A 17,814-nucleotide genomic window follows, 5' to 3' on the forward strand; every position below is an offset into this window, starting at 1 on the left:
GATTTGTCATATGTAATCGCTGTTTCGTTTACCAAAAATAAATCTTAAACCTTAAACATGAGATCTAATCCCTAAATCTTAAAATCCAAAATCTTAAATGCAAGAGTTATTAATATTTATATATAATAGTTACAATTAATGTTTAATTACATTTAAATAAAATTATTAGTATTTATTTAGAAGTCTTCCATACTTTTTGTTTAATTTAATGATGACGTGCCATGCTAATATTTATTGACAGTGCATAAGACTTACACACCGACAGTGTATCAAATATTATTGTGTTTATTAATATCACAAAGTTGTTTACTTAGATAATAAAATTATGGTTAAAATATGCCTATAATCCCTGTATTTTTTGAAAATTAGGAATTTAGTCCATTTACTTTTCAGATTTCAAAATTTAGGATTCAATTGCTAATAGTGTTAAAAATATTTTTTGTTAAATTTAGGTTAATTACAACATTTTTTTAATTCATGGCTACCAAGCGAGTAGGTTTTTTATTTCAAAATGTCACAGTAACAAATTTAACAAGAAAAAAATTAACAGTGTTAACAGTTAGACCTAAATTTTAAAATCTAAAAAGTAGAGTGACTGAATTCCTAGAAATACAAGTATAATGACTAAATTCTTAATTTTTAAAAAGTACAAGGACTATAAGCACATTTTAACCTAAAATTATATCAAAGTTAAAATAATATTAAGAATATTATCATTTAATTGATTTCATACATAATTCTTTTTAAAAAGTTATAAAGTGCCAATAAAAATAGTTTTGAAATCCTTTTGGAGCACTAGGAAATTTGAGAAACCATAAAAGAAAGGTTAAAATATGTTATTGGTCCTTGTACTTGTACAGAAATTGAGATATAATCTTTATACTTCAAAATTATTTATTCAATTTAAAAAATTTAGTCTAATTTTAAATTTTAAAATTTTAAGTATAAGGACCAAATCTCAAAAATTGTCAAAGTATAGATAGTAACAACATATTCTAACCTAAAAGAAACTTGCCTTAGCTCATTGAAAGTTGTTTAAAAATAGAAAATGCTTCCAAAGTTAAGAGTATCAAAATGGTAATTAAGAAATTATGTCATTAAAGTATTATCAGCTAAATAACTTGTAATCATATATTCTCCCTTTCTTAGTTTTAATCTTATTACCATCCTTTTTTCCTTATATATAACATACTTTTAAGTATATGTATATATATAACTTTATTTGCGTTTAATTACATATATAAAATATATTTCAAATGTAGTAAGTTTTGATGTTAAATTTCGAATTCAAATCATTTCCTTTTTTATAAATAAAAAAAAATACGAAAGTTTGATTATAAAAAGCTAATAATACATATATGTTTAAACCCTAAAAGTAATTAATTTAGCAGTAAGTTATAAAGTTGTGCTAATTGGGTTTTCCATATCTAACCTTAAGAAGCTTGGGGGCACCTAATTATGAAATACCAAAAATGAACAACAATATGTGTACCAACCACTAGGGTCCAAAAATAAAATGGTAATAACAACAATTTTGGGGGCTAAAATAGGAAAAGTGAAGAGCAAAGAATAGAAAAGTAGGATGACAATTTGGTGATTAAAGCCCAATTCCAAATCTATTTAGCACTTTTAGTATTGGCTCTTCCATATATTGAATGAATACATCACAAAATTAGCTAAAGAAAGTGTTTTTTTTTTTTGTTCTTTAATATGGTCCACAAAACAAGACAATTGCTGCATTGCTTCTTCATGCCAAAATCAATGCTTCCCCAGCATCTTGTATACTTTACTTATTATATATATTCAACTTGGATTTTCCATTGAATTCCCTTTCTTTTGCACTTGATTATTTCAATACAAAATTCAAACTACTTCTAATAACCCCAATTTTATCTTTAATCTCAAAACTACCATAAAAATATCAGTTATGCTAAATTGCAATGTTTTTTAATCTCAATAAACCAAACATCTCACTATAATCTTTTCAAATAATTAATTTCCTTACCCTTAATTTTTAAATTTAGTTTCGATGTTTAATTTGACACTTACGATTTTTTGGCTCAATCTGACACTTAAATCTGGCTTCAATGTTCACTTTCATACTTAAAGTTTTGTTTTCAATTTGATACTTGAGTTAATTTTTTTTTGTCCTAGTTAAGTACATGTGTTTGGCTTCAACGTTAATTTAGTACCTAAACTTTTTTTTCTTCAATTAAGTACTTATATTTTTTAACTAAAGCACACATTTCAAAGATTTATTGGAATTACATGATATCGTTTAATTTGATTATCAAATTAAAATTAAAAAAATCAAATAACAAGTTAAATATTAAAAGTCAAACTCAACTCTTATTTATTAACTCTTAATATCACATAATTCTCTTTCCGTATATAATTATATACAATGACAATGTATTAAATATATACTCAATTTTAATGTTCAACTACGATAGAATTTGAAGTTCAAAATGAAAATACTCTCTAATTTAGACATGATACGAATAAAACAACATTAACCCACATACGTAACTTCCATGATAAAATTTTAGGGATAATATAAATTTTGGTCCTTGAATTTAGTAATTAAGTTTATTTTGGTATTTATATTTTTTTAATCTATTTTGGTACCTGAATTTGACAACTACATTTATTTTGGTCATTGGACTTGAAAAATATAAAAGTTTGACGATGTGACATTAAGATTGTACCACATCATCATTTGAAAATTAAAAAATTTATATAAATTTTCAGGTGATGATGATGTGGTATAATGCTAGACCAACATTAACTAATTAATTAATTATTCATAAAAATTTAAAAATTATTAAATCAGTTCAACATGTTCAACTACTAATTTTTGTCCCACTTTTCGGTTCTATCAATTCAACCATTTTATTTAGACCAATATATCTATTGGTCGAATCAGTGAATCTAGTCATGTTTCCAAAAATACTTTACATTATTAATTTTTAATAAAATTCAAGTTCAAAGATTAAAACAAATATGATTGCAAAAGTAATATATATATATATAGATACTCGGATAAAAATTATATTATCCCTAAATTTAAAGGTGTATGGTATTGGTGTTTATATTTTTAATATTTAATAAGTTTGTTCCAACAAAATATCTATAGGTTGTGTTGCATGAAAGTGGTGGCTGCAGTGTGCACGTCATGCATTTCTTTTATGATTTTATATTCCATTTTTTCGTGAAATCTGAGGGATCAAATCGTAGTGAAGCAAGTAGCTAGTAAAAGAATTGTAATAATTGAGATGACGTCAAAAAAAAATGGTAGGCAGGCAAAAGCAATGCAACATATCTGCTTCTTTATTTCTTTTTGGTTGAAGATCAGATATACATGCCATGGGGCACTCACTACTATCTTAATTAACCCTCATTTTAATCCCAACAATTTCCCCATGCATCTTTTTTTTTTAGATTTAAATTATATTATATATATCATATATCATTAGTGTGATAAAAAATAAATGGCATAAATTAATTGAATCAACAACAAATTATTTATTTAGTTTAGTATATATTTATCAAAAATATTTCGATCCCATTGATGTCTATTAGTTAAGTGTTCACTTTTTTAAAAATAGACTGAGTTTGAATTATTATTTTTTCTTAAAAAAATTAATACAGTCGATTCTAACTAATTGAATCAGTAATTAAAAGGTTCATATCTACAATTCGATTTTTAAAACATGGGTAACAAGTTAATATTGTTAATGGTAATGTTGAACTGATAATAGAAAGCATAATCAATTTAATATTTTATTATATTTTTTTATACAATGCCTATTTTTACCTATAAGCACTCCTTAACCTTTCAATTAGAAAAAAACGTATTTAAATACGCTTGAATCAATGTCCTCTTTATTATTGCAATATCAACAATATCAACAGAACTAAAATTCAATTTGTAATAGATATCATTATTCATTTATATCCATTGAATAACAAACCGAAACATCATGTAATCTTCATCGTTCCGTGCCTGAATTTACGAAAAGTTAGAAGAAGATTTCAGACAAGCAAGCGAAAAATACGTCATGGCAAAAAAAAAAAGAGGCTGTCTTTTTCTTTAGCAAATCTTTATATTATTTTTTTTCCTTTGCAAAGTTGAGATGATAAGATCACTCGGAAACATAAGCAAAAACTGCAAAAAAGGTTGTCTTTTTAATTTAATTTAATTTAATTTTTTTTCTGACCTTAAAGTGAAGCTTTCTTTCATCGGCCAGTTGCAGTGCATTTGCAAGCCAAGTCCATTTCTTTGTTTCAATTAAGTGGTAATGCATTTGCATCATCTTTTGTCCATTTCACCCTGAAATAATGCACTCAAAGTTATTTTCTTTATATCTCATTCATGGCTGTCAACATTATTTTGGGGATGACATCAGGCAAAGCTAATGATTTTTTTCTTTTGTCTTTTTATTAATTCAATAATCAAAAAGTGCATATAATTTAAAACCATATGTTCAACCAAAAACTTTGTCCGGTTCAAGCTGCTTTCTTTTTCTTTTCTTTTCTTTTTTTTTTGCAATATCAATTTCTCACATGGTAGACTTGATCGGTTGGTCGATCTTCGATTCGAATAGAATTAAAAATATAAGTGACATGAAACTCCATATTGACTAATCAAGGGAAATCTTAAAAGAATTACTTTTCGGGTGAAGTTAAATAGGTTCATATAATTTGATATCAAAGTTTATCTAGCACTGATTAATGGGTCATAATCCCTCTTTTTTGGTTTCTTCTATAGTGGAGTCGAAAAACAATGTGAGTCCCATATTGCTTTGGAAGGGTAAAGAGGTCTTAGAATTGAATGTTCTATATACAATGGAGTCGGAAAACTATGAGTTCCATGTTTATTAGGAAGCGCAAAGAGTATAGTCAATATGTCCTTTAGTACGGTGGAGTTGAAAAGCGATGTGAATCAAGCCCTTAAAATGAGAAATCCTATTTTTGGCCCTTTAAATTTTATCAAAATTTAAGCTAGTTTAAGTTAAAATTACACTTTGACCCCTCAAAAATAATAAAATTTTAATTTAATCCTGTAAAAAATTAAAAAGATATAAACTATTAAAATGATAATTTGAATTTTAGCTCTCATAAAATATACAAATTTAATTCTGCCTCACTCTTCCCTCCTTGATAATTTTTCTAATTTTGCCCTTAATGTGAATCATATATTGGTTAGGAAGGGCAAAGAGGTCTTGGTTAATATGTTAGCCTTGTATTGGTTAGGTAGGGAGACCTTAAATGAGTTTCCTTTCGAATAGAGCTAAATAGGTTCATATCATTTGGTATCAAAGTCTATATTGCACTAACCAATGGTCCCTCTTCTTTGGTTTCTTGTATAGTGGAGTCGAAAAATGATGCGATCCTATATTGGTTAGGAAGGGTAAAGAGGTATTGGAATTTATATCTTCCACGTACAAGGGAGTCGGAACACAATTGTGAGTTTCATATTGATTAAGGAGGGCAAAGAGGTATTGGAATTTATATCTTCCACGTACAAGGGAGTCGGAAAACGATTGAGTTTCATATTGATTAAGGAGGGCAAAGAGGTCTTGGTCAATTCATTCTTTAATATAGTACAATTGGAAAATGATTGTGAGTTCCATATTGATTAGGGATGGCAAAGTGGTCTTGGTCAATACGTTCTTTAATATAGTAGAGTTGGAAAATGATGTGAGTCCCATATTGGTTAGGAAGGGAAAAAAGGTATTGCAATTGATATGTTTGAGTCGAAAAATGGAGTGAGTTCCATATCCATTAGGAAGGGAAAAAAGGTCTTGGTCGATATATTCTTTAATAAAATAGAGTTGGAAAATTGATGCGAGTCCCATATTAGTTAGGAAGAGTGAAGAGGTTGTATCACCTTAATACCTAACCCGATCTCGGGGTTCGAGCAACGGAACGTCACATTTGTTGTCGGGACAACTTTCGACATGAAATTTCATAATTAAATCAAACACACCATTATATAACATGCATACAATTAAATTAATCTAAACCGAGATTACAAGGGCCCAATTTTAATGTCTGAGCATGAAATAGGACAAAATTGCAAGATTTTAAATTTCATGGTAGGTATCAATACCCTTGGGTAGGTAACGATACTGTTTTTAGCTTATATGTTTTAAAAATACTTCATTTAAGTTACAAGTATTGATACCTGTCATCTGGTATCGATACCTATTTGATAAGTATTGATACCCATTTAAGTATCAATACCATTTTGGCATTCTATTTATTTGATAAATCGATTCAAATGGTCGAGTATCAATACCTATGCAAGGGTATTGATACTTTCTTGCCAAAATGGTCAAAAAACTTCCTTTTACATGCTCATTTCATGCCCAAACCGTATTAGTTCAAATAGTACCTCATAAACCTGTAAAAGAAACTAGCCAAATACATCAACAAATCATCCATTCATCCTATACCAAAACCATTTCATTTACTATGCCTTATTTAGTACCAAATAACTTCATTCAAATCTATCAAAACAAGCAATTCTACCTAGCATTTCAAGCTTTTCAATCAACAATACCTCTTTCAACATTACATATTAATTCCGACCCAAAAATGACCATTTCATATTTGTCAAGCTTAAACACATTCATAACAATGCAAGCATACCAATCATTCTGTTAGAGTTGTGTGACTCGAATCCTGTTTGATCCGTCTTGAAAAGTTTGAGGTGCAACTCACTTGTTAAAGAAATAAAATAGAATGGCAAAATTGATGATCTATAGGGGCGAAAGACCATGCTGCACAAGTTGAATCCATGTAGGACTATACTTTTTCTATTAGACATTGATTATAATAGGGTTGTTTAACCCTTAAAACGTGTGTAATCGAAAACCTCTTGTATTGTAGTTTTTCTACATTAGTGAATTTCTCCTCTTTTGCTAATAGTTTTTCTCGATAAGGGGTTTTCACGTAAAATTTGTGTGTTCTTATTTTTCTTTCTTATTGATTTGCTATCATTCCTACTGTCATTATCGACATATAGTATAACACATTCCAACCTATCTATTCATAGTATAACATTTAGTATTCATTCAAGTTATTGAGTGTATTTACCTAATTCACACATCATAAACATAATAATATATACACGTGATTCAAACCATTACCAAAATCATGCCAACATATATAAAAAGTACATCAAAATGCCAATTCATCATTCAAAATTAGCATCATATAAACATAAGACTCCCTTAGGTGTATGCCCTTAACTGGCAAAAGGAAATTCACCGAGATTGTTGAGTTTGAGATTTTTTATGGATGCTAAAAATCGATGCTCGATAGTCCAAATAACACCTAACCTGCACACAAAAAATAAAATCGTATACTGAGTATAAACTCAATGATATTTTGATAACTAATATTATAACATAACATAAATTACGCAAAGAAATAAATCAAAGATTGAATGTTCATATGCAAATTAATATGTCAAATTATACCATTTCTTCATATGCATTAACTTAGTCATATTCAAATTGCTATCATAAGAACATAAATCATTTCATATCGCATTTGAAGTTATACCGAATGGTTGTCACATTTTCATTTCAAATTCCTGACCTTACAAGTCCGATAAGCATGGTCAATCATCATTTCAATTCAATGCTACCATTTCATCAATCAATAATCAATTCATAAATGTAAAGCAAGATTCATCTCAATACAACTTCAATTTCACATTTATAACAATACACAGTTTTTCTAAATCTATTCAATTTAATCTTTATTGCGAACAACCAATCGAATTGAATCAATTTCACTCAATTTATCATTTCTAACTCACCTTATGATCTTACCATACAAAATAGTTCATAATGCAGCAATTGAAGTGATTCGGGTTATAAAAATACAAACCGTAAATTCCGAGTTACTCGTCAATGACTTTATCTTTTCCCTTCTTTTTCGAAGAATTCGGGTCGATATTAGCAATTAAAGCTTCAAAAATCAAAACCCCATAGCTGAAACTTCCTTCTCCCTCACTTCTTTGTCTTTTTCATTTCAATAGTTTAATTTATTATTTCTTTCTTTTATTATTTTTTATCAAAATTTTAATGAGATAAGCGAACTTACCGCCCACTATACATATTAAATGGTATAATTGCCATTTAATCCTTAATCCATGTTTCTAATTTAAAAATCTATAGTAAATGAACCTTACCACTTTTATAATTTAATCTAGGTACCTTAATTAATCACTAATTCAGAAAAATTTACATATCCAAAATTTAATTCACCTATAATATAACTTCGTAAATATTTAATAAAAATAATTATGATCTCGGTTTATGGAAACGGGGTACCGAAATTGTATTTTCCGACACCACTGACTTTCGAGTTGTTACAAAGATACTGAATTTAATATGTTCTATGTACAATGGAGTCAGAAAACAATGTGAGTTCCATATTGATTAGGATGGGAAAAGAGGTCTTGGTTGAAATGTTCTTTAATACAATGGACTCGAAAAATGATGCGAGTCTCATATTGGTTAGGAAGGGCAAAGATGTATTGAAATTTATATGCTCTACATAGAATGGAATCGAAAAACGATTTGAGTTCCATATTGATTAGGAAGGCATAGAGGCCTAGTTGATATGTTCATTGGAGTCAGAAAGTGATGTAAGGTCTATATTAGTTAGGAAGTGCAAAGAGGTATTGAACATGATATGTTCTATGTACAGTGGAGTCAAAAAATGATGTGACAAGTTCCATATTGATTTGGAAGGCAAAGCAGTCTTAGTTGATTTGTTTAATGGAGTCGGAAAGCAATGTTGGTCCTATATTGGTTAGGAAGGACGAAGAGGTCTTGGAATATATATGTTCTATGTATAATGGAGTCAGAAAATTATGTGAATTCCATATTGATTAGGAAGGGCAAAGAGATTTTGGAATTGATATGTTCTATATACAATTAGACCTGTTCATGGGTTTGGCCATCCAATCCCGCTTGGTCCGAAGGCTCGCCCGAAATGTAGGAAGGTTTGGCCAAAAATATAAGCCTGAAAAATGGGCTTGGATAAAAAGATAAGGCCTGTTTAAAAAACGGTTCGGCCTTGGGCAAGGCATTTTTGGCCCAGGCCCGACCCGAATTCACTAAAGGACAAAAAAATCTATTTTTTTAAAATATTATTTTCTTATTGTTTTCTCCCTATTTTGCTACAATTTTACTATTATGTTGCTACTATTTTGTTGTTATTGTTTAGAGATTGTATAAACTTATTTTATTGTTAATTTTGTTATTATTTTAAAGACATTGGTTAATTTTGTTATTATTTTAGAGGTATTTGCTTGTTAAGTTGCATATATATCTTAGTGTTATTTAAGTATACATATTTTTTAAAAGTTATTTTCAATTTGTTGAAAAATATTTATTTTGATGTTTTTAGTATTTTTTATGTATTATATATATTTTAAAATTATATAAAAATAATATGGGCGGGCCGGGTCGAGCTCAGATTTTAACATGTTTATCCGGGTCAGGCTTGGGCAAACTTTTAAGCTCATTTTTCGGGTCGGGCCAGGCCCGGGCATAACAAATGGGCTTAAATTTTTAGTTGAGCTCGGCTCGGCCCAGCCCATGCACACCTCTACGTACAATAGAATCGAAAAATAATGTGAGTTTCATATTGAGTAGGAAGGACAAGAGGTCGATATGTTCTTTAATATAGTGGAATCGGAAAATGATGTGAGTCCTATATTGATTAAGAAGCGCAATGAAGTCTTGGTCGATAATATGTTTTTATAGATCTCTCTTGAGCTAGCATTTGAGATGAAAGTTAAACTGGTCCATGGACCATACATACCAACTAGCTTAACAATGGAAATCAAACTTTTACGTGTTTAACATGATTACTATGCAAAATCATATGATAAAAAGGTATTAAAGTGAATGAATCTTGAATGAATGCTTTATAAAAATGTATGGAGAGAAAATAATACTGTAAAGGAGGCTTCAGCGCAGCCTATACTTTGATCAACCAAACCTTTTTATGTTAATTGCACTACCAATTTCTCACATGCTCATTTCGATCAGTCCCCATACGATGATAATGCCACATTGATGCTAGTTGTTAGCCCACCTATATAAATCAAACTTAGCTTGATGGATTATTTTCACTGAGCATCCCCAAACTATCATCTGAATTTTAAATTGGTATTCACATTTTAAAACTTTATGATTGAATCTTTAAAGCATTAGTATTCTACCAATGAAGTCCTTTCATCAGCCTAATCATTAGTGACATTGTCTTCAGGAGACGAGTCCAATTTTTTTTTGGGGAGGTAGAATTGAATAATAAAATTTATAATATATTAGTTTATGATTTCATCATTTTGGAAATGATTAAACATAATTTTCTTCATATTTTTTTGGAGAGGGGGGCAAAGTGCATTTTTACCATAAGTTAAATTTCAATTTAATCATCTTATAGGGACTTATATTAATTTTTAATTTAATCATCTTATAGGGACTTATACAGTCTATCCCCTCAGATTCATCCCCGATTATCTTTCTTTTTAACAAATTGAATGTAAGTTGCCGATGCAGTTGATACACACATGTTTTAAATATGCTTCACACAGTATTTTAACTGTCATTTAATGACCAAGCTTATGGAAAAACTTAAATGATACAATACTAATACTCTTAGAACTTCATTTAAATTTTTTAAAGTTCAAAAACGAATTCAAAATCTAAATCACAGTCCCTAACATATAATTGACCAAAATTGTATGAAAAAGATGTACTAAAATGAATGGCATAAAATGAAGGAATTATGTGAATGAAGCTTTACATGAACGTATGGAGAGGAAACAATACTGAAAAGCAAACTTACAACTCAGCCTATACTTTGTTGATGATAACGTTGAGATTTCACCTAACTACTGGAAATAATGATTAGAAAGTACTGCATTAATTAAACTTTGTTAATGTATTGTACATGTTCAATTACTTGAACTTGTTTTCCTCAAAGGACAATGTTTCCTTGGCTGAAACACCAATGGACAATGGCCATTAGTTACTTGCCAGTCAAAGGGGATGAATTCTACAATTTCCAGCAAATTATAAGAATGAGAGCACTACATTTTCTTAGATAAAAAAAAGCGTAAATTAAACTAACCTATTTTATTTAAATTCCAGTCCAAGAGCGGGATCAGGGCGAATCTAGAGGCGGATAGAGGCTCAGGCCCTTAAAATAAAAAAAAATTTATTTTGATTTTTTAAAATTTTAAATTAATAAAGGTAAAATTGTACTTTATTCCCCTTAAAAAGGATAAAATTTTTATTTAACCCTTTAAAAATTACATTTTTACTATCGTAAAAATTACAATTTAATTTTGGCCCCGTAAAAAAATTTTCTAACTTTGACCCTATGTGGGATATTGTTAATTTTAATTTTTTAAATTTTCCCATAAATTTTGAAGGGTTTTAAAGGACCATATTTCTTTATCCATACATGAAAATGTGACAATATGAATATGGTGCGTAAACACTTGAAGAAAAAAGAGCCAAAGATGGTTGTGGATTACAATTAACAGCAAGTAATATATGAAAGTTCAATAGCAGTGCCACAAACATGTTTTTACTGCTTTGGTTGCTAGCAGATTTTATTTTATCGTCGTAGTTAGTGCAATAATTTTCGCATTCATTATTATATTTATCTAAACTGATTAGTTTATAAAATTACCACATTATTCATTTTCTATAAGCATTTTAGGGAGAGCTATGGAAAACATGGCCAATCAATTTCGACAACGAAAACTTCGATACTATGTTAATCATGTTTAAATTTATTGTGTAATACATATTAAAACTTATAGTTTATGTTATATGTTCACAAGTATGAAATGGATGGAAAAGTGTGACAAGTAAAGGTGGTGAATGAATGAGTAAGAGAATGTATTTTAGGATTTGTTGAAAATTGGCCAAATCATGCTGCTGTTATGTTTTATGTTTTTGTTGAAGTGCATGCAGTCTATTTACATATTGCAGTAGTTTATAATTTAGTTGCAATGTAATTTAGTTTAGTGGAAAATAAACAAATTTAATGACAATTTGATGTATTTAGATAGTGAATAATGTGTTTAGTAAATTTGTTTTAGTGTACAAATAAGGTTTCACAACTTGTAGATTAATTAATGGTGTTAATTATGTTTGGTAAGATAATTATCTATAAAAATCATATATTGCTATAATAATGGTAATGACATTTCTTGCTGCACGTTTGTAAGCAAGTAAATTGTTTCATACTGGTTGCTGCTTTGTTCTGTGCGCCAACAGGATTTCCCAACCAAAATGTAAGCATGAGTTGTAAACCTTAAACCAGTTGGTGGGCGACACATCATAAAGAGGGACCAATCCATTGGTAATTTCTTTAGTTACTAGGAAAGTCTATTTATCTTAAACAAAAGCAATTAGCATATCTCTAAATGTAAAAGATCTCTCTAAAAGCCTTAAAAAAATAACAAAACCCAATTATATTTAGTGAATTTAATTATTACACTTTATAAAGAGCTTTTTAAAAACATGTTATCATCACAACTTATACGATTAGTCATGGTTAGATTAGTATAATGTCATTTTTGGCCTTTCTTAAAATTAACAATTCAATTTAATCCCTTTAACTAAATATAAATATTATATATTTGGTCCCTCCTAGAAACTAATAATTCAATTTAAGTCATTTATCTTTCCATTTCTTTTCTTTGGCCCAAATTTTTTTCAATTTCATCTTTACCCTCAAAACATTTTTTTTTAATTCTTATCTTTTTTCGGTAAAAGTATCATGAAACTTTATACTAGAAGTTAGATTGCATTTTGGCTTTTATACTAAAAATGGACAAATTTCCTTGTACATTACATTAAAAAGCAAACTGGTCCTTCATTCATTTTTATTGTTAAAAACTAGTCCATATACGTTAACAAGATGTACGCGTGGCATGCCACGTGTCACTGTCTGGTTATTCTATCAGCGACGTCAGTTTTTAACAGTATAAATGGATGAATTTTTTAAAAGAAATGATTTGTTTGCTTTTTAATATAATGTACAGGAACTAATTTGTCCATTTTTTGAGTAAATGGGACAAAAAATGAAATGATTAATTTGCTCTTTAATCTAACGTATAAGAATTAATTTATCCATTTTTTGAGTAGATGAGATAAAATATAATGTAACTCCTAGCAGGGAGACTTCGATAATATTTTTACCCACTTTGTTCATATTATTCTTATTGCAAACTTGACATCTCCTTGTGTTTCAGAATAATTCACCCCACACCTCGGCACCTTCGTTTCCATCACTATAAATATTGACATCCTAGAGATAGCTTCGCAGCTCATTCCAACTGAGATAGATCATTGGAGCCTCACTTCACAATATATTTTACACTTTCTCTTTCAGAAAGAGAGAGGCAAAGAGAAAAAAGAGAGAGGGTATTACATATATTCATCTAATACAAATAAAGATGGCTCTTCACCTTTCTTGGGTTTCCGTTTTTGGCGATCTCGGTACTGAAATATATATTCATATGCCCTTCTTGTTTGCATATTATAATATTCACTAAGATTACGTTATATTAATTGTTTTTAGGCGTCATTATTTCATTTATGGTCGCCTTTTCTCCCTTGTAAGTCCCTATATTTTTTGGTATAATTTCATGAACTTTCTCTATATAAAGTTTGCCTTGTCAGTGGAGAAGGTGATGTAATTTTTTGCAGGCCAGCATTTTATCAAATCTATAAGAAGAAAACATCAGAAGGATTCCAATCATTACCCTATGTGACATCGCTGTTCAGTGCCATGCTTTGGATTTACTATGCACTTCTTAAGAAGAATGAAATGCATCTAATTATCATCAACATTTTCTGCTGTTTCATTCAAAGCTTTTACATTGTCACTTACTTTTACTACGGTCGAAAGAAGGAAAAGGTAATTTCTAGGTAAAAGTATTGTGGAGCATTATATTAGGAGTAGGATGGCATTTTGTCCTCTTTACTCAAAAGATGGGCAAATTAATTTTTGTAAGTTTGATTAAAGAGTAAACTAGTCTTTTTGTTACAAATTTCATCCATTTCTACTATTAAAAATAGATATCTACGGATATCCAATTCGAAATTTGCGGATTCGGATATTAAAATTACTATCCGCTGTGGATTTGAAGTGGATGCAGATATTTGCGGGTATCCAACTCCGCTTAGCTGGTTACGAAATATTTAAAATTTTTTATATTTTGTAACCAATGCAGATTCGGATAGTTCAACATTTGCAGATATCCGACCTGTTGTCATCTCTTAACATGAGGTACTACATGTATCACGCCATGTGACACTATCTGGTTATTTCGTTAGCTATGTCAGTTTTTATCCGAACAAATAAACAAAATACAATTTAACTTCTAGTAAAGAGCTTCCTTAATACTTTGACCTAATTTCTAAAAAACAAAACCCTATTTATACATCTTACATGAAGTTCATCATCAATATTATTTTGTGAATCTAATTCGCTTCCAAATGGTGGAAAATTTTCAGCTCGAGGCTGTGAAGCTTATGCTCCTAATCAATGTTTTCGGGTCCGGACTTATCTTTTTCTCCACTTACTTCCTTCATAACCCAAAGACCCGTCTCTGTATTCTCGGATACATTTGCCTGGGGTTCTCTGCGAGTACGTACGCGGCACCACTTGCTATCGTGGTGAGTATCGTTGTCTCAACTTTGAAATTGAATATCACTTTCGATCCCAATAGGATTATATTTAAACAGTAAATTCTTTGTTTTTTCTTGCAGAGAAAGGTCATAAAAACAAAGAGTGTTGAGTTCATGCCGTTTACTTTATCAGTTTTCCTTACCATACAAGCAGTGATGTGGTTCTTCTATGGCCTTTTGAAGAAGGATATCAACATTGCGGTACATTACTTCATTCATGCAATAACCTTTTTGAATTGGTTAAATTGCTTGGAACTCCTTGTACTATAACATTTTGAGCAAATTGGGCCCTCTACTATAAAAGTGAATAGTTTAGTCTTTACCTTTTTTAATTACCATATCAATAATAATTAAACTTCATTATTTCTTCTTGAAAAATCAGGGACCAAACATACTAGGGTTTATCTTTGGGATCCTTCAAATGATACTTTATGCAATCTACAAGAACCACCCAAAGAAAATGGTGGTGGAAGATCCAAAGCTTCAATTATCAGACCAGCTCGAGTCGGTCGTGTCTTCGGACGTAAACACAACGGCTCCTCAACCGAAAGACAAAGGCTACAATAATGGAGGGGGAGGAGGAGGAGATGTTGAAGCTCAAAATATAAAGAAAAACACTTTAGATGCTTCACAGAAAGTTTAATAATTGGATGAAAGGGAAAAAAGAGTTATACAAATGGACAATTGACAAGAGATGCCATAAAGGACGGTCAATGTATGATTAAATTACATATAGTTTTTGTTTTTATGGAAAATGTGGTCAAAAACCATGCAAAATAATGAGTGTGTGGTGTAATTTCTGCCCTCTCAGTGTAATCTTTTTCTCTCCATCTCTCTCTTGACTATATCAATCAATAATGAGTGTATAATGTTTTTCTTTTTCTTTTTTTACTTTTATTACTGTAACGTTTAATATATGTTTTTATAATTACCATTGTTGATGTCGTTTTAATGAGCTGAGTATGGGTTGCTATGTGCAGAAGGAATCTGAAAAAACAAAAAAACAAAAAAAAAAAACGAAGGAAAAGAGGTTTGCATGCATGGTTATGCGAATCTCATGGTTATCCCATTTTATTCCTTTTCTTGATTGGATATCAACAATAGTTCCCAACCAAGTAGATTTGTAATATGACCTCTGAAAGGCTAACAATAACTGCTGTTGTAGTGAGTAGTAGTTTTTATCAGTCAGGTCGGGTTGGATTCGTATCGGATCTAAGTATGGTATTAGTATATTTTATACTAGTTTAAATTTGGTCTGATCCGAAATATGAATCTAAAATTTTATTCAAACTCACCTATATTTACAAAAGAGTAACTCAAGCCTATTTTAAACTCAGCCATATTATTTTTTTAAATTTTTTTATATTATATTATTTTTATATTTAATAATTTTATATTTTTTGGTTATTGAAATTTTTTATACAGTTATCTTAACATTATTTTAATATTTACATTAGTAATATATATTTAGTATAGGCTTTTTAATGTGTTATAAATTACATAATATATAAAAATATTATAATATAAAATATTACTTAAAAATTAGCCGAGCCGAGTTCAGAGCTTGAATGTTCAAGCCCAAATCTGATCCTTGTTTTAAATGGGCTTATATTTTTACCCAGAACTATTTTTTAGGCTTAATATTTTTATCTAAATCCTTCCAAATTTTAAGCAAACCTTCAAGACTAGGTGAATAGTCCGACTCATTAATAAGTCTAGTAATGAGATTTTTGTAAAAACTCCACCCATTTGGGGGTTATCATACCATGATTGAAGAAAGAGGTGAAAATACGAAGCTTTTAATGTTCAAAGATCAAGATAACTGGTGTTGTCACATATTTAAATGTGCATCTTGATTTTGCAATTATATGCTCTTTCTGCAAATTTTGCTTCTCTTTTATTGTTCATTCCAATGGAGGATTTCTTTAAAGAAAGCTCCTTTAATGAGTTCTTGAAATATTTCATGAGATTATTACACAGGTTAGATTTTCTTTTCTTTGGTTGATTTGTAGCATTTTCTTCTTCTTCTTTTTTTTTTTTGTAGTATTTTTTTGTTATAGCTCCTTTTCTGAGTTTGAAAAACAATGAGAAGCGTAACGCAAAGAGGTACTACCAGGGGTTAATCTCCAGCTGCAGCATCAGATGCTATTCCTCGCTCTGTAGACATGGAGTCCATGAGATTACTTTTAAAAGATTTAGGACTTCCTTCAAATGTTGGTGAAGAAATCTTGGTTTATGGTAGGGATTGTCAAAGAAATCCTAAGAGATTACAGTGACATGTTGAGACTACATAAGCAAAGTGTTTGAAGTAGTGTAACCTAGTCATGTAATTTTGCCATGTAAGATATGTTGTAATTGTGTTTAATGTTATGTTAGCTGAAGTTGATGTATAGCATGCAAATTGGATAAAAAGCTCAACTTGTGAGTTACGCATAGGTTCGAGGGAATCGAGAGTGTTTTGAGAAGTTAAGCAACAGAGCTTCAGGGTTCTAACCTAATATTTTACTTTTGTTAGGACTTTTTGTTAAGTTTTGGGCATGAATGTAGGCATAAGAGGTTAATTTGCATGTCGGTTTCTTATCTTACGTTGTAGCCAAGGAAGCAATTATGGAAGCATTCAAGAACAACAAAGAGAAATACAAATAAGTATTCAAAATCATTTATACAAGGGTAAGCAAGGACTTTGCCCCCTAAAATTTAGAAATTGCAATTCTAACTCTCTATAAATGATCAAATTATAAATTAACATAAGGGAAAATTATGCTTTGGCACCCAAAAAGTGAAATACATTCTATTTAGTCCCTTCAAAAATGATAAAATCATAAATTAACACATGATTAAATCTATATTTGACATCTCAAAAATTTGTAATTCAATTTTGACCCCTTAAAAAAATTTCTAGATTCACCCCTGATGCTAGTAATCAAATGCTAGCTTGAATTATACGTAAAGCTGTATAGACTCTACGTAAAGACAAAATGTACACCAATTTGTAAGGAGAAATGCTTCTGTATAAATGCAATCTATTACTAATAAAAGGCCTTTTCATGTAGGCAATGAAAGC

At 29.7% G+C, this 17,814-nt stretch overlaps 1 protein-coding gene across 1 annotated transcript; it reads left to right on the top strand.

Annotated features, from left to right (window-relative positions):
• Positions 1 to 13,382: 13,382 nt before the first annotated feature.
• LOC107926153 (bidirectional sugar transporter SWEET10) lies at positions 13,383 to 15,629 on the top strand. The gene is made up of 6 exons (XM_016856956.2): positions 13,383 to 13,556; positions 13,639 to 13,675; positions 13,767 to 13,977; positions 14,577 to 14,738; positions 14,832 to 14,951; positions 15,133 to 15,629. Exons 1-6 carry the CDS (start codon positions 13,514 to 13,516, stop codon positions 15,391 to 15,393), a joined length of 834 nt encoding a protein of 277 aa, XP_016712445.1. The 5' UTR covers positions 13,383 to 13,513; the 3' UTR covers positions 15,394 to 15,629.
• Positions 15,630 to 17,814: the final 2,185 nt, after the last annotated feature.

This window comes from Gossypium hirsutum, chromosome A07 (assembly GCF_007990345.1).
Source record: "Gossypium hirsutum isolate 1008001.06 chromosome A07, Gossypium_hirsutum_v2.1, whole genome shotgun sequence".
NCBI lineage: Eukaryota > Viridiplantae > Streptophyta > Magnoliopsida > Malvales > Malvaceae > Gossypium > Gossypium hirsutum.